Here is a 22,321-nt window from a genome sequence, read left to right as displayed (position 1 = left end):
CGGCATTCGGTGCTAAAAGAACGACCAGATATTATTTAACTGTCACGTGCGTGGATGATACAACGGCAGAAAAAAAACTGATATTGATGACAAATGAACTTAGAATTGAACCAAGATCTGTTATATGTGGTATCTCGGGAGCATGCTTTGATATGGTATATACATCCGTAAACACAATAATCTAAGATTATAAAAAAGAGAATGGTGCCGCGGTGGTCTAGTGGGTAAAGTACTCGGCTACTAACCCGCTGGTCACGGGATCGAATCCCTGCTGCAGCACCTGCATTTCCGATGGAGGCGGAAATGCTGTAGACCTGTGTGCTCTGATTTGGGTGCAGGTTAAGGAACCCCAGGTGGTCAATATTTACGGAGCGCCCCCACTACGGCGTCTTTCATAATCGTATGATGGTTTTGAGACGTTAAACCCCACATATCATTATCAGAAGAGAATGCAAGTTGTTCGTTTCTGCAAGCTAAAGGACTCGTTGTTGATGAAGATGCCAGGGTTATGCTTCGGGTTCTTGTTACTTTGATAACGTACTTTATTTACGCCTCCAAACCGTTATGGGCAAAAGCAGATTCATAAGAATGTTGGCGAATCTAATCACTGCCCCATACACGACTTGTGTGCTTGGCGACGTGGCCTCGCGTCGCAGAAATACAAGGGCACGGGCTCGCTTTCCAGTCATGGCAGAAGCATTACAGTTGGGGTGGAAGGCAAAAACATAAATTTATGTGCTCGTAAAAATAAAAATACCTCTGGTCAGAATTGTTTTACTCTGAAACCTTTCCATTACGGTGAGATGCATAATCACCTTTTAATTTTGCATGACAAACCCAAAAAATATTTAATCACACCGGTGTTATACACCCAATCCTCCAAATGATAGGTAATTGATTGATTGATTTGTGGGGTTTAACGTCCCAAAACCACCATATGATTATGAGAGACGCCGTAGTGGAGGGCTCCGGAAATTTCGACCACCTGGGGTTCTTTAACGTGCACCCAAATCTGAGCACACGGGCCTACGACATTTCCGCCTCCATCGGAAATGCAGCCGCCGCAGCCGGGATTTGAACCCATGACCTTCGGGTCAGCAGCCGAGTACCTTAGCCACTAGACCACCGCGGTGGGGCCACATGATAGGTAAGCCAAAGGGGAAAGTGTGCTTAGTTCAAGCGCGCTGAATCCTAAAATATTTATTTTGCAGAAGAAAAATGATGCAATGTTTGCACGTCGTTACGACAAAGCGAGGCTGCTTTGTACAATTCCAAATTAAGAAGTGAATGTGAACGGTATTGGACAATGCCATCCCCATTTTGCTACGTACCACTCCGGTAAAACCCTTGCAAAAGCATTAACAGTATGTTGATGATAAAATAAAAGATAATAATAAATAAATACTATGATGCTCATGTATCTCCACGTAACAGTTCAATATGGGAAGTTCTCAATCGGTTCGGGGTTTTCTTCTTTGTTTATTCGTAGAACAACTGTATACAATAATTCAAATTCTCGACTGCTTTACCCGAAAATATAGAAAGAATTTTTTTTTTTTTGACAAAGTCTGAATGCGGAAAATCTAGCCATATGCGGCACGAGTAAGCGACTACTTATCTTCCGTTCATGCGGTCTCGCTTGGCATGCGAGACACTGACCGGCTCGGCTGCCGCTTTTTTTTTTCCTAATTTGTTGTTGTACCCCCTTACAAATGAATTTTATTCCAGCCATAGCGGCCGTATTTCGATGGGGCCGAAATGCTTTAGGCTCGTGTACCTAGTATATAGGAGCGCGATAAGGAACTCTAGGGGGTCGGAATTTCCGGAGCCTTCCACTTTGGTGTTACTCACAATCATATAGCAGTACTGGGACATAAAACGCCAACATTTATATTTGATGATGACTTTTCACTTACACGACGAAATAGAAGGATCAACTCGTTTCTGGACTGGTAGAGAAAAGTAGGAAAGCTGACGTAAAAGTGATTTTGGTGGGCCACGCATACCAACAACATCCCAGAGAAGATTCCGGCTGCGTTCATGGAGTCTTCGTTGAGAATTCGCAGGCAGATGATAGGTCAATGCACCCGAACAGGTCCTAAAAACTTTCTCTTCAATGTTTCGCACGGAGGAAGCTTTTTTTTTTTTTTCACCGGGAGCTTTCTCTCTTGAGCTATTGGAAAAGTCAACCTACTCAGCGAAGGTCCCTAAACCGTGGCGCTTCATGCTCGCCTCGTAAAAAGTACATGGACACCAAGAAAAGGGGTGCGGAGGCAGGGCGTCGGCAGAACACCGTGGTCGGCAGTACGCGAACACGTTTCACATAGCACGGCTTCTCTTCCAATTCAAGAAGAAAGCGGCTGAGGGAAGAGGGAGAGTATCGACTGACTTTTATATTATCAGTTATCCGCGTAGCTAATCACTCCAGACAAAGGGCAGCTTAGGCTCATCGCTGCGCGTTATTCGTAAAACAGGCGCTAGGCTGGCTGATCGCGCGAAGTGAAAGGCGCACGCGCACACTGCTGCGCCGATTGTACTACGCAAGCGATCGCAGCTGGCAAGCAGCGCGCAGGCGCTAGTGTCAGTAGGAGAGAGCATCTCAACAAAAGCGACAGCAGCGGGGAAACCCCTCGCGTAGCTAGCACCCTGTCTGAAACGCCGCGTTGACGGGCAAGTGCTGGCCTTCGCTCTTTGCGTGCCCACATCGTTCCCGAACACAAGTGCGCGGCTGGCTGCTGTCGTCGTCGTCTTCGTTTTATCTCGTGGTCGCCCTCTTCGACAAGCAGCTGAGAGCCACGCGAGCTGAGGTCGTTCCTGTTCCTTTGTTGTTCGCAGCTGCCAAACACCCCTCGCTCTGGCTGCGAACGCGCGAAGCGTCAACGATATGGTAAGTGAAGCTGCGAGAATATGCCGTTAGTATTATTTCGGTTTTTTTTTAATTTACAGTAAACGTCGCATCGTGAATGGCCGTAAATATTTCATGCCATGCGATTTTAATCTTTTTTCCTAGGACGTGAACGTAGGTTCCGTTGACGGTACAAGTAATTTCCCACATTTGCACTGTATCGTGGACTAACTATTAACTGTTGGGGTTTAACGTTGTAAAACCACCAAAGGACTGATAAATGCCGTAGTCGAGGACTCGGAAAATTTCGACTAGCTAGGGTTCTTTCACGTGCACCGAAATCTAAGCACGCGGGCCTTTGCATTTCCGCCTCCATCGAAATTGCGGCCGCCCCGGAGATGATTCGGCCCCGCGACCTGCGGGTCAGCAGCCGAGGAATTGAGCTTTTGGACCACCGGGGCGGGTTTAGCTAACTGATGATGAACGGTGAAAGAAATTACGTAACGGACGCGAAATCCTTCTACCCATTTATTTTCGCTGAAAATTTAATAAACCATTTATTCTGCGCTAGTACGACGCTTTGCTTTACACCACAGCTGCATAGTACAAGGTTCCCGAGGGAAACAACGCCCCAGTCGTAACAGAGGCCCTGCCTGCACGTTTGCTATGAAGCAACTTTAGCAAAAGCGTGTCGAGACACGGGACTGTTTGCTGACACCGCGCAACGCATTTCAAGCTTCTCTGCCGCGAACACGTCGCTAACAGGTGTGCCAATCGCAGATACGAATAGCACCTCTGACGGCATGCAACTTGCGAGAGGAGCTTTTGACAAAATGCTATTCACTCTGATTTCCGCTCCTCGTCTGTCGCTTTTTACACTTCACCTTTTTCTGCACAAACACGCCACTTCTTTTTTTTTCTATGTCTGTGCACTAGTCTAAGCACCAATGATGCCAATTGAACGCGTAGACGAGTTGGTCAATATGAATGGAAGGTATCAAGGTGTCGATTTGGCAGGTAATCAATCGGCCATCCTTCATTGCGTTCTTTTGTTCCAGCAGCCCTGTGGGCGTCTTAAAATTGTCTGCGTAAAATAAAACTAATGCGGGAGTGGAGGTCTTGTCTCACCGCGCTCGTTATCGCAAGCGAAGAGATAAATTAAGATAGTGTACAGCATCGACCATCCACCTGTTTAGGCTTTTAATACCAAAAGAAAAAAAAAGAAATGCATGCTCGGGAAATCAAAGGGGGCGTGTTGCCTGTAGTGACTTGGTATCTGCCGTGATATACATTAGTTGTACTCAGCTAGCTTGGCGTATGTTTGCCAGCCTGTTCGACGTGCTCTTAAGGTCGCCGCCCCCACGGAGCGTGGTCTCTCCTGCACGCGCGCTTATCAGAATTCGGGTGAAGACGAAGCTCGCTTCTCAAGCGGCAACGGCCGCATTAACGAAAGGAGCGCGCTGCTGCCACACGACGCAGGAAGGAGTGTGACAGTTGTTAGCCCGCGCTCGTCCTGTGTATGCTAATTCAATGCGTGCTCTCTGCTTCAGGTGTGTGCTGCAATTTTCGAGCTGCTTACCCTTCCAAACGTGATTTTGCGCGTTTGTTGCTAGAACAAAGCGCAATAAACGCTCGACTACCGCTTTAAAGAAATGTTTCACTTCGTGTTATAGCGATTCTTATATAGGGGGGGGATCAGCCACGTTTTTTCATATATTTTTGCATAAGTGATTTTGTTCATGCGACTAGCAAACCTATAATTCCAAACACCTGCCAAACTTGCCACAAATGAATATAGGTTCGCGAAAACGTTCCTGGTTGAAATTGCCTTATTAAACTCAGGCGTAGAGAATGCTGGTGGTACGTTAATGACTGCTCCTATCCAGCTATCGAAATTGTTTGAATGGTTAGAATTTATTGCTTCGCGAGTTATTTTTTTTTTCGGTGTATACAGTGCTTATTCTCAAACTAATACCTGTATGTCTGTCTCAAACAGACGGGCACCTTTCTGTTCAGAGGGCAAACGTGTTCCTTGCGAATTTCACATTGACTGTTCTGTTGCAACAACGACCTTTTTGTGCGATCGAAGCCACGTTCAGCGCTTGCTTGCAATGTTTAAGGCGGTCACTCTTCCCTAGCGTAGCGCTTTGTTTCGGGTTTTAGGTCGAAACTTTAACGTTCTGGCAAATCTTTGTTGAAGATCCCAGTATCAATATTTATTCAATTATTAGTCTGTTTATAACCGGCATGGCTCTCTAACTACGGTGAAGAGCATGTTAATGATAGTTTCGTGGGCAGAGATGGCTTGGACCAAGCATATCTGCCTGCGTCGGCCTTGCGAGGCGAGAGAGGGGGACGGGCGTGCGTGCGCTGTAAGGCTGATCACGCCGCACACCGGATTGAGCTCGACCATAAGACTCTTCCCGTCTAAAAAGAAAACATGCAGCCATGTAGAAGCAGGCGAAATTAACCAATGGCGTCCTGATTCGCTTCCAAGGCCATCTTTCTGCTCAATTCATTTGTGTTGTGCGTATGCACGTCAGCCTCGCCGGTAGCTCTTTACGTTGGCCTTAGTCATAGTGCCATATTTTTGCGCCTTCATATGAATGATAGAATAAAAGAAAAAAACACAAAAGCTACGGTAAGCTTCAGCGCGTTCGTTTTAGGAAGCACGGAACATTTCACTTTCGCTGAGAGATAACAGTCAGGGCATGTCACATGCGTAACTACAGCAAAGCAAATAAATTTCGCAATAATTATGGCAAGCGTGAACTGCGTTTTTTCCTCGTCGTTATCAACATAGCTATCACGGTGGTAAAGCCCGGCAAAGGTTTAGCATACATACGACGCTCTCATTTCATCCGTTATCTCGTACAACGGAAACATCGCGTTCTCACTACATGGACTGACGACGTTCACAAGAACATTCCCTTTTACTCAAGTCTCTGTGCTCACATGAACGCAGCTTGCCCCGCCGCGGTGGTCTAGTGTCTAACGTACTCTGCTGCTGACCCGCAGGTCGCGGGATTGAATCCCGGCTGCGGCGGCTGCCTTTTCGATGGAAGCCAAAATGCTGTAGGCCCGTGTGCTCAGATTTGGATGCACGTTGAAATACCCCAGCTGGTCGAAATTTCCGGAGCCCTCCACTAAGGCGTCTCTCATAATCATATGGTGGTTTTGGGACGTTAAACCACACATATCAATTAGTCATGGACGCAGCTTCTGAACGTATACTCAGTGGGCGATGGCGGCTTTGATGACAGAGCAACTGCGGCTGAACTGCTCGAGTGTGACAACGATGTGGGAGGACCGCCTCCGAGCGTGAACAACGAAAGAACCTGCATGGGACGCTTCGACGACATTAATGTGGCATCGCAGACAACACGACCCGCCATGCCGGTGCACTGCGGTTTCAGTGACCTCAATGCAATGCACAAAACACACGCATACTGAGACAAACAGTCGCTGCTCTAATCATTCTGTACATGCACTTCGTCTGACTGAGTGATGTATTTCCTCGCTCAGTCGATATCAGTTCGTCCACCTAATTTTATTAACGGGCGAGCTCTTTGAGGCGGTCCATGAGCCTCGAACAGGAATCAATCGTTATGATCGGCCGCACGCTCTCTTCGTTCTCTACTTCAACGCCCTCTTCATCTCATGCTTCACTCTCAGAACAAGTGCACCTATTTCTCTGGCGCACCATAAAATCACTCTGATCAGCGCGATGAGTGCAGAAAAAAAAGGAAATCTAAACATTTTAGGGTCACCTAGTTAGCAGGCTCGCGGGGCGAGATTCTAACGCGTACCCGCGGTTCGAAGGCGGGTGTGTTAACCACACGGCTATCCAGGCTCACTATCAGAACATAGAACAGCCTCGAGGACGTAGGAAAGGGAAGAGAGAGATAGAGTAAAGCTTAGCATAGAAAGCTATATAGAGAGAACGAAAGGAAGAAAAAGGAGAAGCAGAAAATGGAATACAGAGAAAGCAATAAATAGAGGCAAGAAAGAAATAGAAAGACCAGGAAAGAACTATATTTATACAGAGAGAGAAAGATTAAGAATAAGCACAGATCAAAAGGCTCAGAAAGGCCACTATTCTAGCTTTCGCTGTGACTGTACTGCGCGTTCCACGCAGTTCTGGCGTTATATATATATATATATATATATATATATATATATATATATATATATATATATATATATATATATATATATATATATATATATATATATATATATATATATATATATACGCACAAATCAGTTAAAACTGTCAGTTTCGTCCTCGTGTACAAGGAATCCTACTTTTATGCGCCCTCGTGGGGCGCTTGCTCAGGATTTTACGGTATACGTATTGCCGAGCGGGTGCATAGCGATGTAGCAGCTAAGCAGCGGGTGAATTATCGCGTTCCGGAACCATGAAAACGTGTTATCTTGTAATATGAGCTGGAACTACTTAATCAAAGGTTGCTTGCAGTGTGATGATATGAATGTGACGTATGGAATTCCCAGATATACCTTTCCGCTTCAGCGCCCAGCGTCATGATCACTTTCGCGCTTGCCAACAGATCTTGGCCGCTGTAACCTTTGAACTAAGCACACGTGTCGCGAACGTTGTTCGAATTTAGCTGCATACTTATGTACGCATTCGCCCCAATTCCTAGCGCTTAGCAAACATCCGCATGGGTGACGTTCTTCGGAAGCCTTTTATCGCCGGATACGGGCAAAAAAGCTCGCCGACTTCCTTGGCGCTTTGTTAAATATGAACTCCATATTTCGCAACATGTCGGCCACCACAGTGAAATACACAGTGCGTACTTCCAGCCGTAGGTCGTATAGAAAGAAGGAAGCGATGGGGCAAAGGAAACGCAGGCGCCGCCTACCATGAGGGACCGGAGCGGAGCATCGCGTTTTGGAAATGGCGACGGGACGCCACGAATGCTTCGTGCTGAAACCTTTTTGCCCGGACGGCAGCAATTTCCAGTGCGCCAGCCAAGAATGCACGGCGTTGGCGTCCGACATGACCCGGAAGTTGCTTCAAACAACGGTACAGGAGCTGGTTTCGGAAAACTGCTTTGCTCTAGAAATGTTGTGGTTGTTTATTTGACCGTCGAACCTTTGAAAGATGTGCACAGGCCTTCCGACACACCAGTACTTTTCTGATATTAGCAGTCCGTTCGCACAAGGTTTTAAACGTGCTTTCACGGTACGTGGGTTAAGGTTAGCGACAGTTAGGTGTGCCCGCGATAAACGTGAATCGTAACCACCTTTTATGATTCGCCCACGTCTGGTATTCGGCGTGTGGTGTTCATGTCATCAACAGTACTCGTTTGCAATATTACAGCTTATAGATGTGTTTCAGATTACCGTGTTCGTGGGTGTTGTGAAATCCAGTAAATTATCCTGTTGTTTAGTTGAAGCACCGGCAAACTTGTTGCATATCGTCAAAAATATGCAATTTTTGTAGATTTGACTTTCAACCCATCATTTCTACAGTGCCCCTGACCAGTACCTGAGGTTGTCATAAAACCAACCACGTAGTACACTTTCTTGGCTGACTGTTTTCAATCGCCAAGACTACAGGTAATTGGCAGCGTAAGGGCCGCTGCAACCTGAAGCCTTTGCAGAGATACATAGTATATTCGCAGCGCCCTGCAAACGGTATTTATGAACTTGAGCTGAAACGAAAGCGCTACTACACAAGATCCTTTTTTATCCGCTGCTAAAGGTCCTTGACTTATGTGTAGCTTAGCGCTTTGCATGATACGAGAGTGGGAATCGGTCAGCTTTCGCTAAATCGTTATCTGTACTTTCCTTCGTCCACTGAAGGGCGGTATGGCAATATCAAAGTGCGCAGGTAATCTGTGACTCACGAGCTCTGACGATAGCTAACATCACAGAGATAAGCAGAAAATAGAGCGTCGGCACTCGACGCGTTGCAGCAGAGAGTGGAAATACCCAAACTAAAACTGAAATTGTTACATTCCAGAATTTCGGCGAAAACCAAAAATTATCCACTGCTTAGTTGATACTCTAACCCCCGTATTCACAAACGCTCCTTCGCTCAAGGACTCTCCTCGACTTGAAAAATTCGATGGGAGTGCCCTCTCTTGGCAGACCAAGTCACTGCATATCGGCAATATTCTGCAGCGATTCTTGAGTAGCGCAGCGTCAATTTCGGTCGAGCGGCGGCGCAGTGCTCAACTCAAGTCAAGTGAAGGACGGAATCTGAGTCGAGGAGCGTTTCTGAATACGGGGGTGAATATATTAACACTGTAAGCATTCGTTTAATATATTTCGTCAACCAAGAATTTTTAGTGACGCGCTTCTTGGACTTTTATCTGCAAGGTTGCTTGGTGCGTCACGCATTTCATTTGGAGTGACTAACTCGGCAGGCAAACTGCACAGGATGTTTTACAAGCATGGCATGCTCCGACCAATGTTAATGCGAGAGGGTGAATTAACGTAATTGAAGCAAGGCTCGTTTTCTTTAGAAAAAATTTATTGCCACAAACGTCAATAACACTCAACAGAACATTTCCTTCTTAGACATACTCTAACGATGATGACAAAACAGACGTCATTTACATGAACATGGATATGAGATGACGTCGAAAGAACATGTACATTCGATGGTTCACACAAACACAACCACAAAAAATACTGCTTTAAATACGTTTTTGGAGCGTCTAAAGAGCATAGTGACTGACTTCTCTCAAACCGAGTCATACATAATCAAAAGAAGCTTGCTATAGGTAAACATTTCGTTACGGCGCTGCAAAATGCATTTGGCTCGCATATATAAATGATATAGGCGCACAAAATCGATTTTATTGACGCAAACCTTCGAACCAGAAAAACAGCCGGATGACTAATAACTGAACGGCCAATAAGGCATTTTAAAGGGCGCATATTTTTTGCGTTGCAGTTTGATATACGGAATGATACACGGAAGCCTGATAATCAGCTACCTGATAAGAGTGTTGCCGCCTGCCTTTCGACGGATACATGTTTCGTTGTCTTGAACTTATATTTTTCCTTAACTCTACACGCGTAGTTGCAGTAGAATGCACAGTGCTACTTTAATATCACGTTTCATAGGAGACTGGGAGGGGAAAAAATCTGGTTGCACGCTTCTGCCATCCCCTGGAATCAATAGTAAAAATTGAGTGTATAACTATAGGAGCGAAACACTGTATTATTGTTCTTATAAAAGTCTTCTAGCCCGCACTGTGCACTTTTAGGATACCTTTTGAAGAATACGTAAATAATCTGTCGACAAAAAACAGCACAGCACTATACTGAATCATTTAACCATCCAGTAAACAACTTGTCCAGCGAACTCCAGCGACTATCCCACCTACTGCGTATGAGTGATCATGCTATCGGCTTGATACGTGACCCAAGCAAACGTCATCTAGGAAGATACTTCCCAACTCAGTTGGAATTTAGAAGTTCAGTCTCAGACAACGAATGTTGCTCTGTTTTACCGCACCCTCAACCAGAAAAAAATATCTTATGGACCCCCTATACAAGGACCCTTGGCGATATCACTCAAGACAAGTGTGAAAAGCATATTGACATCATAGACGAGAGGAACACAAAGCGCTTCCTATGATCCACATGAAGTTAAACAGTTCAACTCATGCTCTCCCTCTTTCTCTTTGTGAAAGAGAAGTTTTGGAATCATGGTGAGACTGTTTAAACACGGTACATAATTCGAGTGCTTTCATACGGTAGCGATGCTTTATCGCAGTGTTCTGTAACACGAAGCAAGAAAAACTGTTCTTCTAATCGCTGCGCAGCTGCTGCAGTATCGCAAGTGCGTGCATGGGAAGATCAACATACTTTGTTTGTCTGTTCTTTTCCATTTCTAGGTCATGTCGTCTTTTTGATATGTCTTGAACTCCACTGGCGAGCTTATTCGGCATGCTAATTAATGAGGTTATGTGAGCACGCTCAAGACGTCTAGATACGCTACGTTCGGCAAGACAATTTCTAAATTCCTTTGGTGACTTGTCCCTACTTCTAGAGCTTGCTTAAAGATTAATCAGCTTATTCTTGTCCTAGTCTCCCGCAATATTTTTTTCTATTGCAAATAAAATGAACAAAGGAATTGATCAACGGATAATACTTTGCCACATCAAAGCGACATCAACTAATGCATCCGCTGAAATACACAAGCAAGGTTACCTTCTCGACATAGGTACTAACAATCCAACATGCCAACATGCGTTTGTCAAAAGAAGTCCTTGATCATTCACCATGCATTCTTTGGACAAAACTTTGCAATCAGGATATCTACTGCATCAACCATATCAAAGCAGTATGATTACTCTATAGCAGTGGCTGAGAATATTTCGTGACATGCATCAAACACGACAGCATAGTTAGGTGCGCCACCTATTCGGCCCTGGAGCAAAGAGAATGACATCTGAGCATCTGGACTTTCAAGCGATCGGCCACGCGCGAAAAAGCACACAGCCCCGAGTCTGGTGAAGCAATCGGGCTCGTGACGTCCTTCCAAAACAATGGACCGTGCCGATTATCGCTTCTCGACAACGGCTCTTCTCTTGAACTGTCTCTATCACAGCTCGCTTCTCACGTACCCCCTGCTCCCTCTCCTTGTGCAGATCAGGATAAGCTTTCACCACGCTGAGTGCTCCTCCCCAAAAACCACAACTTCTTTGTTCTTCTCATTCTCTTCTCACCCTCTCCTCATTCCATGCTCCGCCGATCGGACGTAAAAAGTCGAGGGCTACTGAACCGAAGCTCCAGACGCTTAATCGTTGCGCAGAGAGAGCATATTCCTTCCTGGATAGAAGACTGGCTCTTCCCCTCCGAAGAACGCACTTGTGCCCCCTCGTATACACCCCCGAGCCTGCACCTTCTCTTAGCTTCAAGCCGCGTTGGCAAATCATCGCTTCCTATACTAAACAGCCTCATTATCGGAGAACTGCTGCTTACAAAGAAGAGCGCCAAAGGTGCTAAGGCCGAGACAGCAAGCCTCCCGCTGGGGAAGTCTTGTAAGAACGAAGACCGTAATCGTCCTCGAATACACCGTTTCTTAAGAGCCCAACGCCATCCAAGATGCACTTAACAGCAGCACCCTGCCTGTGCGAAGTACAGAAGACCAAGTCTTCTAGACGCCGCAAGGGCATCCTCAAGCCGCCGCGCAGTTCATCGAACGACTTCTGCGACGACAGCAGCAACAGTAGCATTTTAAACATCAGCGACGATGCCAGCGTCTCGTCCAGAAGCGGGAGCGAGGCGTACGATTCATCCAGCGTCATACTTTACGACAGACAGGTAGGAAAACAGCTGGCAAAGCTCGCGTCAGTGCCGTTTAAACATGCGGAAGTAGTTTATGCAACGGCGTTCTGCATAACGGAAAAGGCTCCGCCGGCACGTGGTGGCTTCATTCGCTGCATTGCGATTCTTCCTACAACCGTAGCGCTCGCTTTTCATTTCGTGGCATGCATTCAGCACAATGACGTTCGCTTTTCACGACTCCTGTGCACTAAGCTAGCCTACATTGTTTTGTCTTACCTGAGCATATTAAGCCAATCAGCGAAACTTCTAAGGAACATGTGCATTGGTTTTTTTTTTTAGTTGCTGTATACGAGAGTTAGTGCAAGGAAGCTACGCTATTTGTTTTCTATTTTATTCCACGTGAATGTGACGCAAAACTAAGATTTATGCATTCTGGATTAGAGCCTATATGTGCGCGTACTTTGCTATCTCGCCAGGCTTAGGTGTTACATACAAGGGTGACGTAAATCCCTTGGTGGCAACCGTGTCTACGAAGTATGAAAGGCGTGAAAGCGGTCAAAACTTCAAACGGGCAAATTTCGGCGCCTTCAAGTATATAGCGCTGGCTGCATTTTCGTAGCACCGTTACGTACTATGGAATTAACAAACGTATCACGACACCGTAAAGAGATTTAGTCAGTGGCTCTGAGTGAGTTATTCAGCTGTGCATTTCACTCGCTCCCGGTTGCTATCGGCTGTCGTTCGACAATGACTCGAGCGCGGAGAAAGACGATCAGTGGCCGGGGTCACGAGTGAAACACCCTCTGAAGTTCTCCTCTCGACGTGCAGTGAAACGCCTATAGAGAACCGCAGCGCCAGCGGGCCGGTCGGATTGAGTTGCCGCACGTGCTTCCGTCTCATCGCAGGCGTTTTTGCGGAGCAATTCTAAACTCTCGGTTTCTAGAGAATGGTGTGCCCGCTGGAAAACGCGACTTCGCAATTGTTTTCCTTGACCACAGTAAATGACAGCGACTTTATTCATAGTTGGTGCCACGTTTATAAAACCTCGGTGATATTTTTTTTACGTTGTGAACTTATGTAGTTGAGCCTCTCGATTGGCTTTAGGATGTGTAATGTTACATTTCCTTTTATTGAGCGCGTGTTGTGCATGTAGCCACTGGTGAAAGATTTGCAGAGACCTTATACCTGCAGTTGTTCTCGTAACAGTTATTTCCACTGTTTTACATCACATATTAAGTGTCGGCCTGCAGAAACAGATGCCACCGTGTGCTAGCTAACTGTGTCTCTCGTCACCGTTGGCAGTACGAACTCTCATGAGAGTGCAGCATCGATTTCATTTAGGTGGCAAACACTACAGTTTTGTAGCTATCTAGTGATGTCGCGTCTGTTTATCACGTACTCGGAGACCTTAACTATCGTACGCCACACGATAACAAACGTTGGTCTCACACTGCGATGAGACAGAAAAGTGGGGTTGGACTACAGCGTTGCTTGGAGCTGTCGGTTCAGAGTATCAGTTGCACTTTCTGTCATTTCATTTGCGAAGAAGGTGACGCTTACCAACTACATCATGCATAAATGAGAGTAAAGAATGCACATTCTCTTTCAATTCGACGCAGTCACGTCTTGAAAACCAATAGCCGGTATGCACTTGGTGTCATCGGCAAGTTAACACCAATGACGGGGTCATTAATTCGTAGGTCCATGCACTCGCCGCACGTGCAAAAAGCTCTCTTCACGCACTCTGTACAAGTCTCGTACGGCTATTTGGAAGACCACAGCGACCTCTGGAAACCGCTCCTGCGCACAGACACATGCACAGCGGGGCGGCGCTACGAACGGACCTTCAAAATGGCGTGAGGACGGTGTTGCCGCCTAGCGGATAAAGGATCAGTGCCTATAGCTCCTATACACTGTCACTATTAAGCGACAATGTGCTAATCATCAGTGTGATGAAAATTTGCCGGACGTGATGTGAATTTGGGAACTCCCTTCGACGTCATTGCTTCGTGGCTCCGAGCAGACGCGCTCGAGTGTGCGCTCTCAGAACACTGATAACTTTACCAGATACGATAATTCGCGCGGTTTGCTGAACACCTTTCGCTTCTTGACGCGCAAACACTTTGCGTTTTTTTTTTATCTGGTGCTTGATAATCTCTTATCACACGGAAGCCGTTGCTTCCGTGTTTTGGTGCACAAGAGAGTAAGTTCTTGGGTTTTGAGTTCCAAAAAACGAAATATGCTTGCAAAAGTGAGTGAGTGAGAATTTATTAGAAGGCAGAGAGGTCGGCCTGAGCTAGTTCGCTCTAGCCTATGCTTGCAAAAAAAAAACACAGTAAGCACTGCATAATATTTCTGATCACTACAGGTTAACATTTACTTAAATCTTACGGGTGAATGTGCCTTTTCGCCTGCTTGCTGCTAATCAGCCCAACGCTAGACTTTCATTGCGAGTTACTAATTAAATTTGTTAAGGATAAAATATCGACTTTGAAGCCACTTTTCTGCACTGCGATGGATGTTCGTGAACACTTATACGAACTTTTTGTTGTTTTTTTCCACACGCCACCAATGTTTCTTATTTAAGCACGGTCGTTTAACGTGCTTCTACTATTACACTCTTTGGCATTCGAAATAAGTGCAATGACTGGCCAGGCATTTTTATTTAAAAATATAATTTAACTTTTTTTTTTCCATTTTGCAACAGGTTGCGAAGATGTATGAAATACGTCTGATTTTACATATATGGCGAGATGCTGCCGTAAATGATGATGATGATAATGATGCATCTTCTATGGCTCATACTTTCTCTGGGGGATTGGTCAAGATTTGATTGTATGAATTTTTTCTTCGTAACTTCATTTTCCTTCCTGTTCTGACATACTTCTGCACGTGCTGCAGCAACAAACATCGGTGGTTATTCGGAACACCTGATTCATACACCACGTTTTTTTTTTCTGCAGACTTTCCTGGATGTGAACGTGCGAAACCCCATCGTCCACCAAGTAAAAGGGGATGTTTACACGTCATATGACATTTCTATTGAGGTAAGCAGTCATGTTGCTAGCTCGAAAATGATATTTCGCCCAACCACTGTAAAAGAATTACTTAAATGCGCCATAAGTAAAAAGATGAACACGTCACCTCCATCCAACAATGAATTGTGATGTTATTTTTGCAGACGAACAACAGCTGCTTCACCATGTCCCGTTCGACGGTTCGAAGGAGGTACTCGGAGTTCGTTCACCTGAAAAGCCTACTCAAGGAATTGCAGCCTTCCTTGTATGTCCGAGACTTGTTTTCGAATACTTGCCTCCACAGATCGCTCGCCTTTTATCTAGCTCTTCAGCATTCGTATCTCGCGGTGTTCTTCAGCTTAAACCATACATACGAACTCCGGTGAGCTATGTGCGCGTTCGTTTTTAGCCGGGCTTACTGTCCATATTAAATCGGTGACTTATCAGGCCTATCCTAAACAACCGAACACATATACATCATATACATATACAACCAAACACGACGCGGCATATATGCCGCGTCGCGTCAGAGCTCTGCCCTCCAACGAGTGGAGACCAGAAACTAAATACGACGCAAAAGGGCGTCAGCGGGTACTGCGGCGCCTTCGGAACAAAATACAACCGACTCGACTTGCGCGCTGCCTTGCTCATTAGCCCCATTCGCCAATAACATTACGAAACGTAAGCGGTACGTATACTATAGTCGCGAAGCTATTCCCACAAACAAACTAGGAATGTAGCCGTCACACTTCGCTTATAATTCACTTCGTAAAACTGATGACGTTAGTGAAGGAATAATCACGTTTTTTAGCATACAGTACAGTGTAAATATGCAGGTCAATGACCTGTATAGTATTTTAGTCACCCTAGCCATGTGGGAGACGAAAGATCATCTCCCTTTTTTGCACGGTCGCGTATGTTGTAATCGAGCCATTAAAGCCAGCCTGGGAACAAGACCAGGTTAACTGGTAGATCATGTCAGAGGCCTTTGCTCTACAGTGAGTGTAGTCAGGTTGATGAAAAAGATGATGAACTATAATTACTTCAAGACAGTCTTTTGGTGCCAGAATGCATCCAGATTGCTCTTTGTAGCATGCGCACAGCATCATTCATGTCTATTCTTACGTAATATAGTGCACAGCTGCATCTAGCACCTAATTATCCTGACGCGATTCGGGCACCGTTATTTGTGACATTCGAGATGATGGTGTCTGACTATACGCTTTAGGAATGTGCGAGAACTACAAGAAATTCTTCTTATGCGAATTGGGTGTAAGAATTGTTTTTTGTTGGGTGGGGGAGAGGGGAACAAGTGGATGGCAGGGGTCAGATTTAAACAGTCTTTATATAAATTCGTATGTGCGTTTTGTGTGCGCATATATATATATATATATATATATATATATATATATATATATATATATATATATATATATATATATATATAGAGAGAGAGAGAGAGAGAGAAGGAAGGAAAAGAAGTGTATACCTAAGGGCTCGTTTTTCTGTGTTTTGACACAATGTTAGTGAAATCTAACAGACAGTAATACCAAGGAATGTATAGGGGAGGGTATTAGAACCAATAGAATGTAAATAAGAAACAAAAGTGGTTATATATATATATATATATATATATATATATATATATATATATATAACATTTTCGGGGAGATGAGTTGAATACCCTTCCCCCTCCTGACCACTCCTATGTGATACGAACACAGGCGTTCTGTTTCTGTTTTGCAATTTTGGTGAAAGAACACAGGGATGCTTTAGTGTAGCTTATCTTAGAGCTCGAATGCTCACAGGCTTACAATATCTACAAATGCCATTCTGCCGTTGCACATGGCTACCTGCAACTAACGTTACTTTCTTTCTCCAGGACTCCGCCTCGCCTTCCATCGAAGACACTGTTGAAAAGATTCGACGACAAGTTTACAGAAAACCGACGTGCAGGACTCGAGACTTTCCTGCGAGAGTAAGTTTGTACCTCCAACCCTCTGAAAACGTCATCTCCATGCGCATCACATTACCTATATTTCAAATTTTTGGCACAACTTCGCAATCCTCGAGCACTCCACAAACTGCTGCTATATCAGCTCCCTTGATTAAGTTTCACATTCATGCTGTCATGGCAAAATGGCAGCGGTTCGCTTAGTAGATATCACAAAAATGGCAAGACGGTACGCTTAGAAGTACAACTGCAATACGGGAGCTAACTGGTAGAATGCATGGCTTATTCGAGTTGCCAGGAACTAGATGAAGTTGCCAAAGAAAAAGACACGCACAGTACGATTGAAACTGAGTGCCGAAACTTAGTGAGAGTAGACGGAATGTCTAGGCAGAAGCATGAGCATGAAAGCGTTAAGAGCTCTACCTGTACAATACAACCGACTAAGAATAAAGATGGCTTTCACTTTGAAGTCACACTAGGCAAATGCAGAAGGGAGCATGAGAGTTTCTCTATAGTCTTATTAGCACCATACATACTTGGACCTATATCGCTTGCTTGTCGCCAACCATTCGACGACGTGACCGCAATCATGTTTCTTTTTTTAAGCATTCACACGCTTCCTCTCTTGCGTTTTAACTGACATCAATCCTATCATTCGTATCACTTGTTGATGCAGGGTTCTGACAGAGCCACTCTACCTCTCCAACAAGAGCCTGCACCTGTTCATCCAGACTAGTTTGACCATGAAGGAAATCGAAGACGTTGTCAGAGGCACGGAAGGCGCCTACACACCAGAGACCAAACCACCCATAGTGCTCGCACTGCACGACGAAGTCTTTGAAGAGACTGGGTAGGTGGACCATACGTCTTCGCGGCTCTGAATTTATGCCCACTGCAGACTGTCGGAAAACCGAACTGTGCGCTCTTGTTTTAGCTGTGTGCAAGGTGTGAAGTATAGTGAGATCGCTGACTTTCAAACTACACTATAGTGACCGCAGTGCCCTGAATCAAAAACGTCATCGCGTCCAGCGGTGTGATCAATGCACCACGTGATCAGTTCCCAAAACTGTGCTGGAACTTTCTTGACTGCCAGTGACAATGTGTGCGCCTTTATCTCGGATTCCTGCATACGATTTTCATTTCATGTGTGTGTGCGTGGTTTCATGCAACATTCATGCAGTGCCTGTTCGGTCTGTTGTGATTATGTTAAAAAGACGAGTCTTCATGCGTGGTTAACAATGTGGTCGATTAACTGTTTCACCGACACAAAATTCTAGACAAAGGTGAGCATCTGCTCACCCGCACTAAAAGAATATGAGCGCGATGACACTTGGACGTGCCGCATGACTAGGTCTGCGCATGCATGTCAACGTATACTTTATATGCTAATTTCGGGTTGCGTGATTGACTTTTATGTCACAAATGAATCTTCGTTTGTTTTTGTGCCTTAATGAAAATACTCAGCGGAATAAAGTTTGTGCACTATTCTTTTCGAATTCGCGCTTTCGCATGCAAACTACACGCATTTTCTTCTTTCGGCAGGGTTACAATATAGCAATGCGAAAGAATGCGTTTCTGGCAACGTCGATACTGAGTTCAATGCATAGCTTCGACGCTATATGTAGACTCCGTGCAACAAGCATGCACACACAAAAGCACGTGTAGCCTGCTATGCGATAATCTTTACACAATCTGTCTGAAATACTGAACGCTGAAGTTAGAAACCAAAGCAGAAGGGTTCAAAAGCGGGCTAGTTGGTATAGATTCACGCTGAAATATTGGCAGCACAAACTAACGTAACGCAAAAGAAAACAAATGAGAGAGCAGACAAACTTTGTTCATTCACCGAATGTAATATATACCAGAAAAACTCGAAAGGAAAAGAAAATACAAGAGGGAAGGTTCCACCGTGATCATGTCATCCAGAAACAATTTTTCTGTTTTTCTGGTATACATTACCTTCGGTGAATAAACAAAGTTTCAGTCTCCGCTCGTTTGTCTCCTCCTTTTACGTACCCTTAGTCTGCGCTGCCATTATTTCAGTATAAACTTTTCGTCAACGGGTTTATCGGGTGCCACGTTTAGGGTAATAGCTCCACACTGAACAAAGCTCGCAAGTACTCCGCGCGTCACGCTCTATGTAGGTGGTACAGGTGTTCGTTCTTGAATATCCAGTGGGGCTACAAAGCCCAGCTGCATCTTTACAGGTGACTTATTGTAAATGGAAGGGATTTGGTATCGACACAACCACGTCCTAAGAGAGCGACTTGACGTATTCATTACGTGTCGGTTAGGCACCACTTTTTACGTTGCTCGTTTGTTCCGCAGGCTTTTCAGCACGACCATATAACTTGACCTTGTTCTCACAGCTAGACGATGTCGACGACTTTCTTCGGGGATGACATCTCTAACATTTTTTCTCTTCGATTTTTCTTTCTCTCTTTGCAAGAAACAGCGACAGTGCGTACAATTCCGCAGCCGAGGAAGTCGTCACGGAAGGCAGTGCCACGGCCGCACCCCGAGGAATCCTCCGCAAGTCTGGCAGCGTCACCATGCTTCACAGTTCCAAGTGCTGTAGCGGCAACGGCCATTGCCACCTTCGCATCGGCTCCAACATCTGCGTCTGCACACCGACACTTTATCCGCCATCTTGGGACAGGAGCGACGACAGCGGCATTCTACAGAGCCTTCCCTGTCCGCTGCCCAGTACGAGCACGCCCATTCCGGCTTCGGATACCAACAAGGGCATCGGCACCTTCGACAGCTGCCACAGCGAAGGCGCCAGCCCAGATCTTCGGTCCAGTGTCTTGAGGCTGCGGACCAGCGCCAGCGATTCGTGCCTGGAGACAATGGGCAGCAGCTTGAAGAAGCACGTGTCATTCTCGAGCGCCATCGAGATAATCGACAGGGAGAAGTACGGACGTCGCAACGTGACGCTGTCACCGCCGGTTCCTGCCGCCTTCGCGGACGTCAAGGCTTCTCTTTCTTTTTGTTCCTCTTTGGCTGGCGAACGCTCGTCCAGTTCCTGAAACGAGCACAACCGATCACGTCGCGCAACATTGCTCAGAGCATTGTACGGGTCTATGCCGCGTTTGCAAACACGCGAGCTAATCGGGAGCGCTGAACGATCGCAGTGGGTCTGACTTGCCACGCCTGAAACTCGGTTCTAGTCACCGAATACTCATCACTCTAAATTAGCACTCTATAACGCGGTGCCGTTCACATGATGCGTTTGGCTGTTCGTGGGCTGTAGCCAGCCCCTAGAATCTACGGCTTTTCTTCCCGGAATTAGCTACATCCATCGGCATTTTAGGAGCATCTATAGCGCAACAAAAGTGCTTGCTACAGCGCATGCGTAAAATGCGGCTGCAACGCCAATAAAGGGCACATTAAGCTTTTCTTTTTTTTCGATGTGTAGCATTTACAGCGAGGCTCTTTAGTGTAGACATTACATGTAGGAAACTATGGTTATGAAACATACTCTTTATTACGAAAACGGCAATTTTCCCCCGCAAGCGAAATCTTGCTTTTTACGCGAAGAGCGCCTTATTGTTGTGAATGGCTCGCCTTCACTTCGGTTGTCGCAACACCCTCAGCTTAGAGCCGACGCTATGGCTCTAATGGAACGCACTTTAGGAAGCTGCCCGAACTGTGAATGCTCAGCGCCCACAACTGGCTCGTGTGTTCGCAAATGCGACGTAGATCTCGATAGCTCTCTTACAGAGTTGGCGACGTGCGTTGCACGTGTGGACTCCCTTTACTTACTCGCACATATTTCTGCTCGAGAATGGTCTTGCGTCCTGTGGAACTTGCAACGTGTCATTAGTGTATCATCGTGGTTGGACCATCACTACAAAAGTGTTGAAGGGCACGCTGCGATGCCCTCGCAATTTCGCTTCGCCATATGGATGACCACACACGTGCGGCCGTCCACACAACCTCACCGGTAGTGTAACCTCGCGACTACCTCGAAGGTTACGAATGACGACTACATGCCTCAGCGATTGGCACTGCACCTTTATATTTTGACATCTTCCCGCTCGGGACATGGGTGCGACATTTTTCGACTCTTGCCTATTGGTAGCTGTTTAATGTTCAGCGTTTGCTTCTGCCGTATATGTAACAAGTGCCATCCTTTGCTTCTGATCGATAACCGTGTTTAGTGTGAAAATCGACTTCGACGGGAGGACATGTGCGCGCAAATGCAGGAGCTCTAGCCGCTTGTGCATTTCGCTGTGATATTTTGACAAGCTTGACAATTTGTCAGGCTTCATGTGGTACTGTTTGATGCTCACCAGACGTGGTAATCTTGTGCTTTAGAGCGATATACCTCAAATACTTGCATGCCGTAAGAGATGTAACTTGTATGACGCGTGTGTGTGTTTTTTTTTTTGTCACACTGATGTACTACTCTTTGACCAGACTGCTAAGTTATCTGCATGCGAGTATTACGTACACTGCCAATATTGACCGCGTTCGTTACAGGCGCTTGTCGTGGGCGTCGTTATGTCGGTTTTGATTTCCATAAATGACTCAACACTATAGAGCTTTCGAAAACACAAACAAGACAATAGCATTAACGTATGCTAAATATTGACACCGTTCATATTTGTATGGAAGCCCTGGACGCATTGTTTGATGGTTAGAATAGTCAACGGGTCCGTGAGTTGTGCCATATTGTTTTCAGTCATCTGTGTACATAGTTCACGTATTGAGTTTTAACTTAAATAACTTAAATTCATCACTGCAACGATTATACATATTGCAGTCGCTATCTGTCATGCCACATTTTATACCGAGAACATTTTTTGTTCTCAAGTGTTACGCATCACATTGACTTAATGTATTAACCATATACATTCCATGTGCAAATAAAGTTCTAGCGTGTGCAACCAGTATTTATCGTGTTTCATTCGTGTTGTTTCCTTACAAGGTGTTAACTACCTACGCTGTTGTCGGTATATGCAAAGTGCTTTAGAACCTCTACTTTAACTAATCCCAACCGTAAGTTTTTATATATACGCAGTAGTCTGAACTTTGCTAAACGCGTTTACCCCGCATGAGCGTAGCACCTCGGCAAAGCATGTTGGATTTATTGCTATAATTTCAGAGATAAGGGGGAAGAAAACCCCACAGGAATAATGACAAAGCAGATACACGAAAATGGTACTAATTGCTGCAGGGTTCGTGCAGGTCCTTAAAACCCTTGAAAATCCTTAAATTTTCTGT

General features: G+C 45.4%; 1 protein-coding gene across 5 annotated transcripts in view; it reads left to right on the top strand.

The window, feature by feature from the left end:
• Positions 1-21,990, top strand: part of LOC119171886 (uncharacterized) — a 75,156-nt gene extending 53,166 nt beyond the window's left edge. Inside the window, exons 1-7 of one of the 5 annotated variants that reach the window (XM_075892563.1) lie at positions 2,539-2,887; positions 7,673-7,895; positions 15,085-15,168; positions 15,303-15,403; positions 17,021-17,116; positions 17,769-17,942; positions 19,542-21,990. In XM_075892563.1, the coding sequence (XP_075748678.1) occupies positions 7,767-7,895; positions 15,085-15,168; positions 15,303-15,403; positions 17,021-17,116; positions 17,769-17,942; positions 19,542-20,121 (1,164 nt within the window). In that variant the 5' untranslated portion in view covers positions 2,539-2,887; positions 7,673-7,766 and the 3' untranslated portion in view covers positions 20,122-21,990. Of the gene's footprint in view, positions 1-2,538; positions 2,888-7,672; positions 7,896-11,633; positions 12,158-15,084; positions 15,169-15,302; positions 15,404-17,020; positions 17,117-17,768; positions 17,943-19,541 lie in introns of those variants that run through there. The other 4 variants (XM_037422757.2, XM_075892562.1, XM_075892561.1 and 1 more) reach the window with 4 other exon arrangements.
• Positions 21,991-22,321: the final 331 nt, after the last annotated feature.

The sequence above is a fragment of the Rhipicephalus microplus genome, chromosome 4 (genome assembly GCF_043290135.1).
Source record: "Rhipicephalus microplus isolate Deutch F79 chromosome 4, USDA_Rmic, whole genome shotgun sequence".
In the NCBI taxonomy this organism is placed as follows: domain Eukaryota; kingdom Metazoa; phylum Arthropoda; class Arachnida; order Ixodida; family Ixodidae; genus Rhipicephalus; species Rhipicephalus microplus.
Note: the sequence above shows the minus strand (reverse complement) of the source record. Positions and strands in the feature narration are given on the sequence as shown.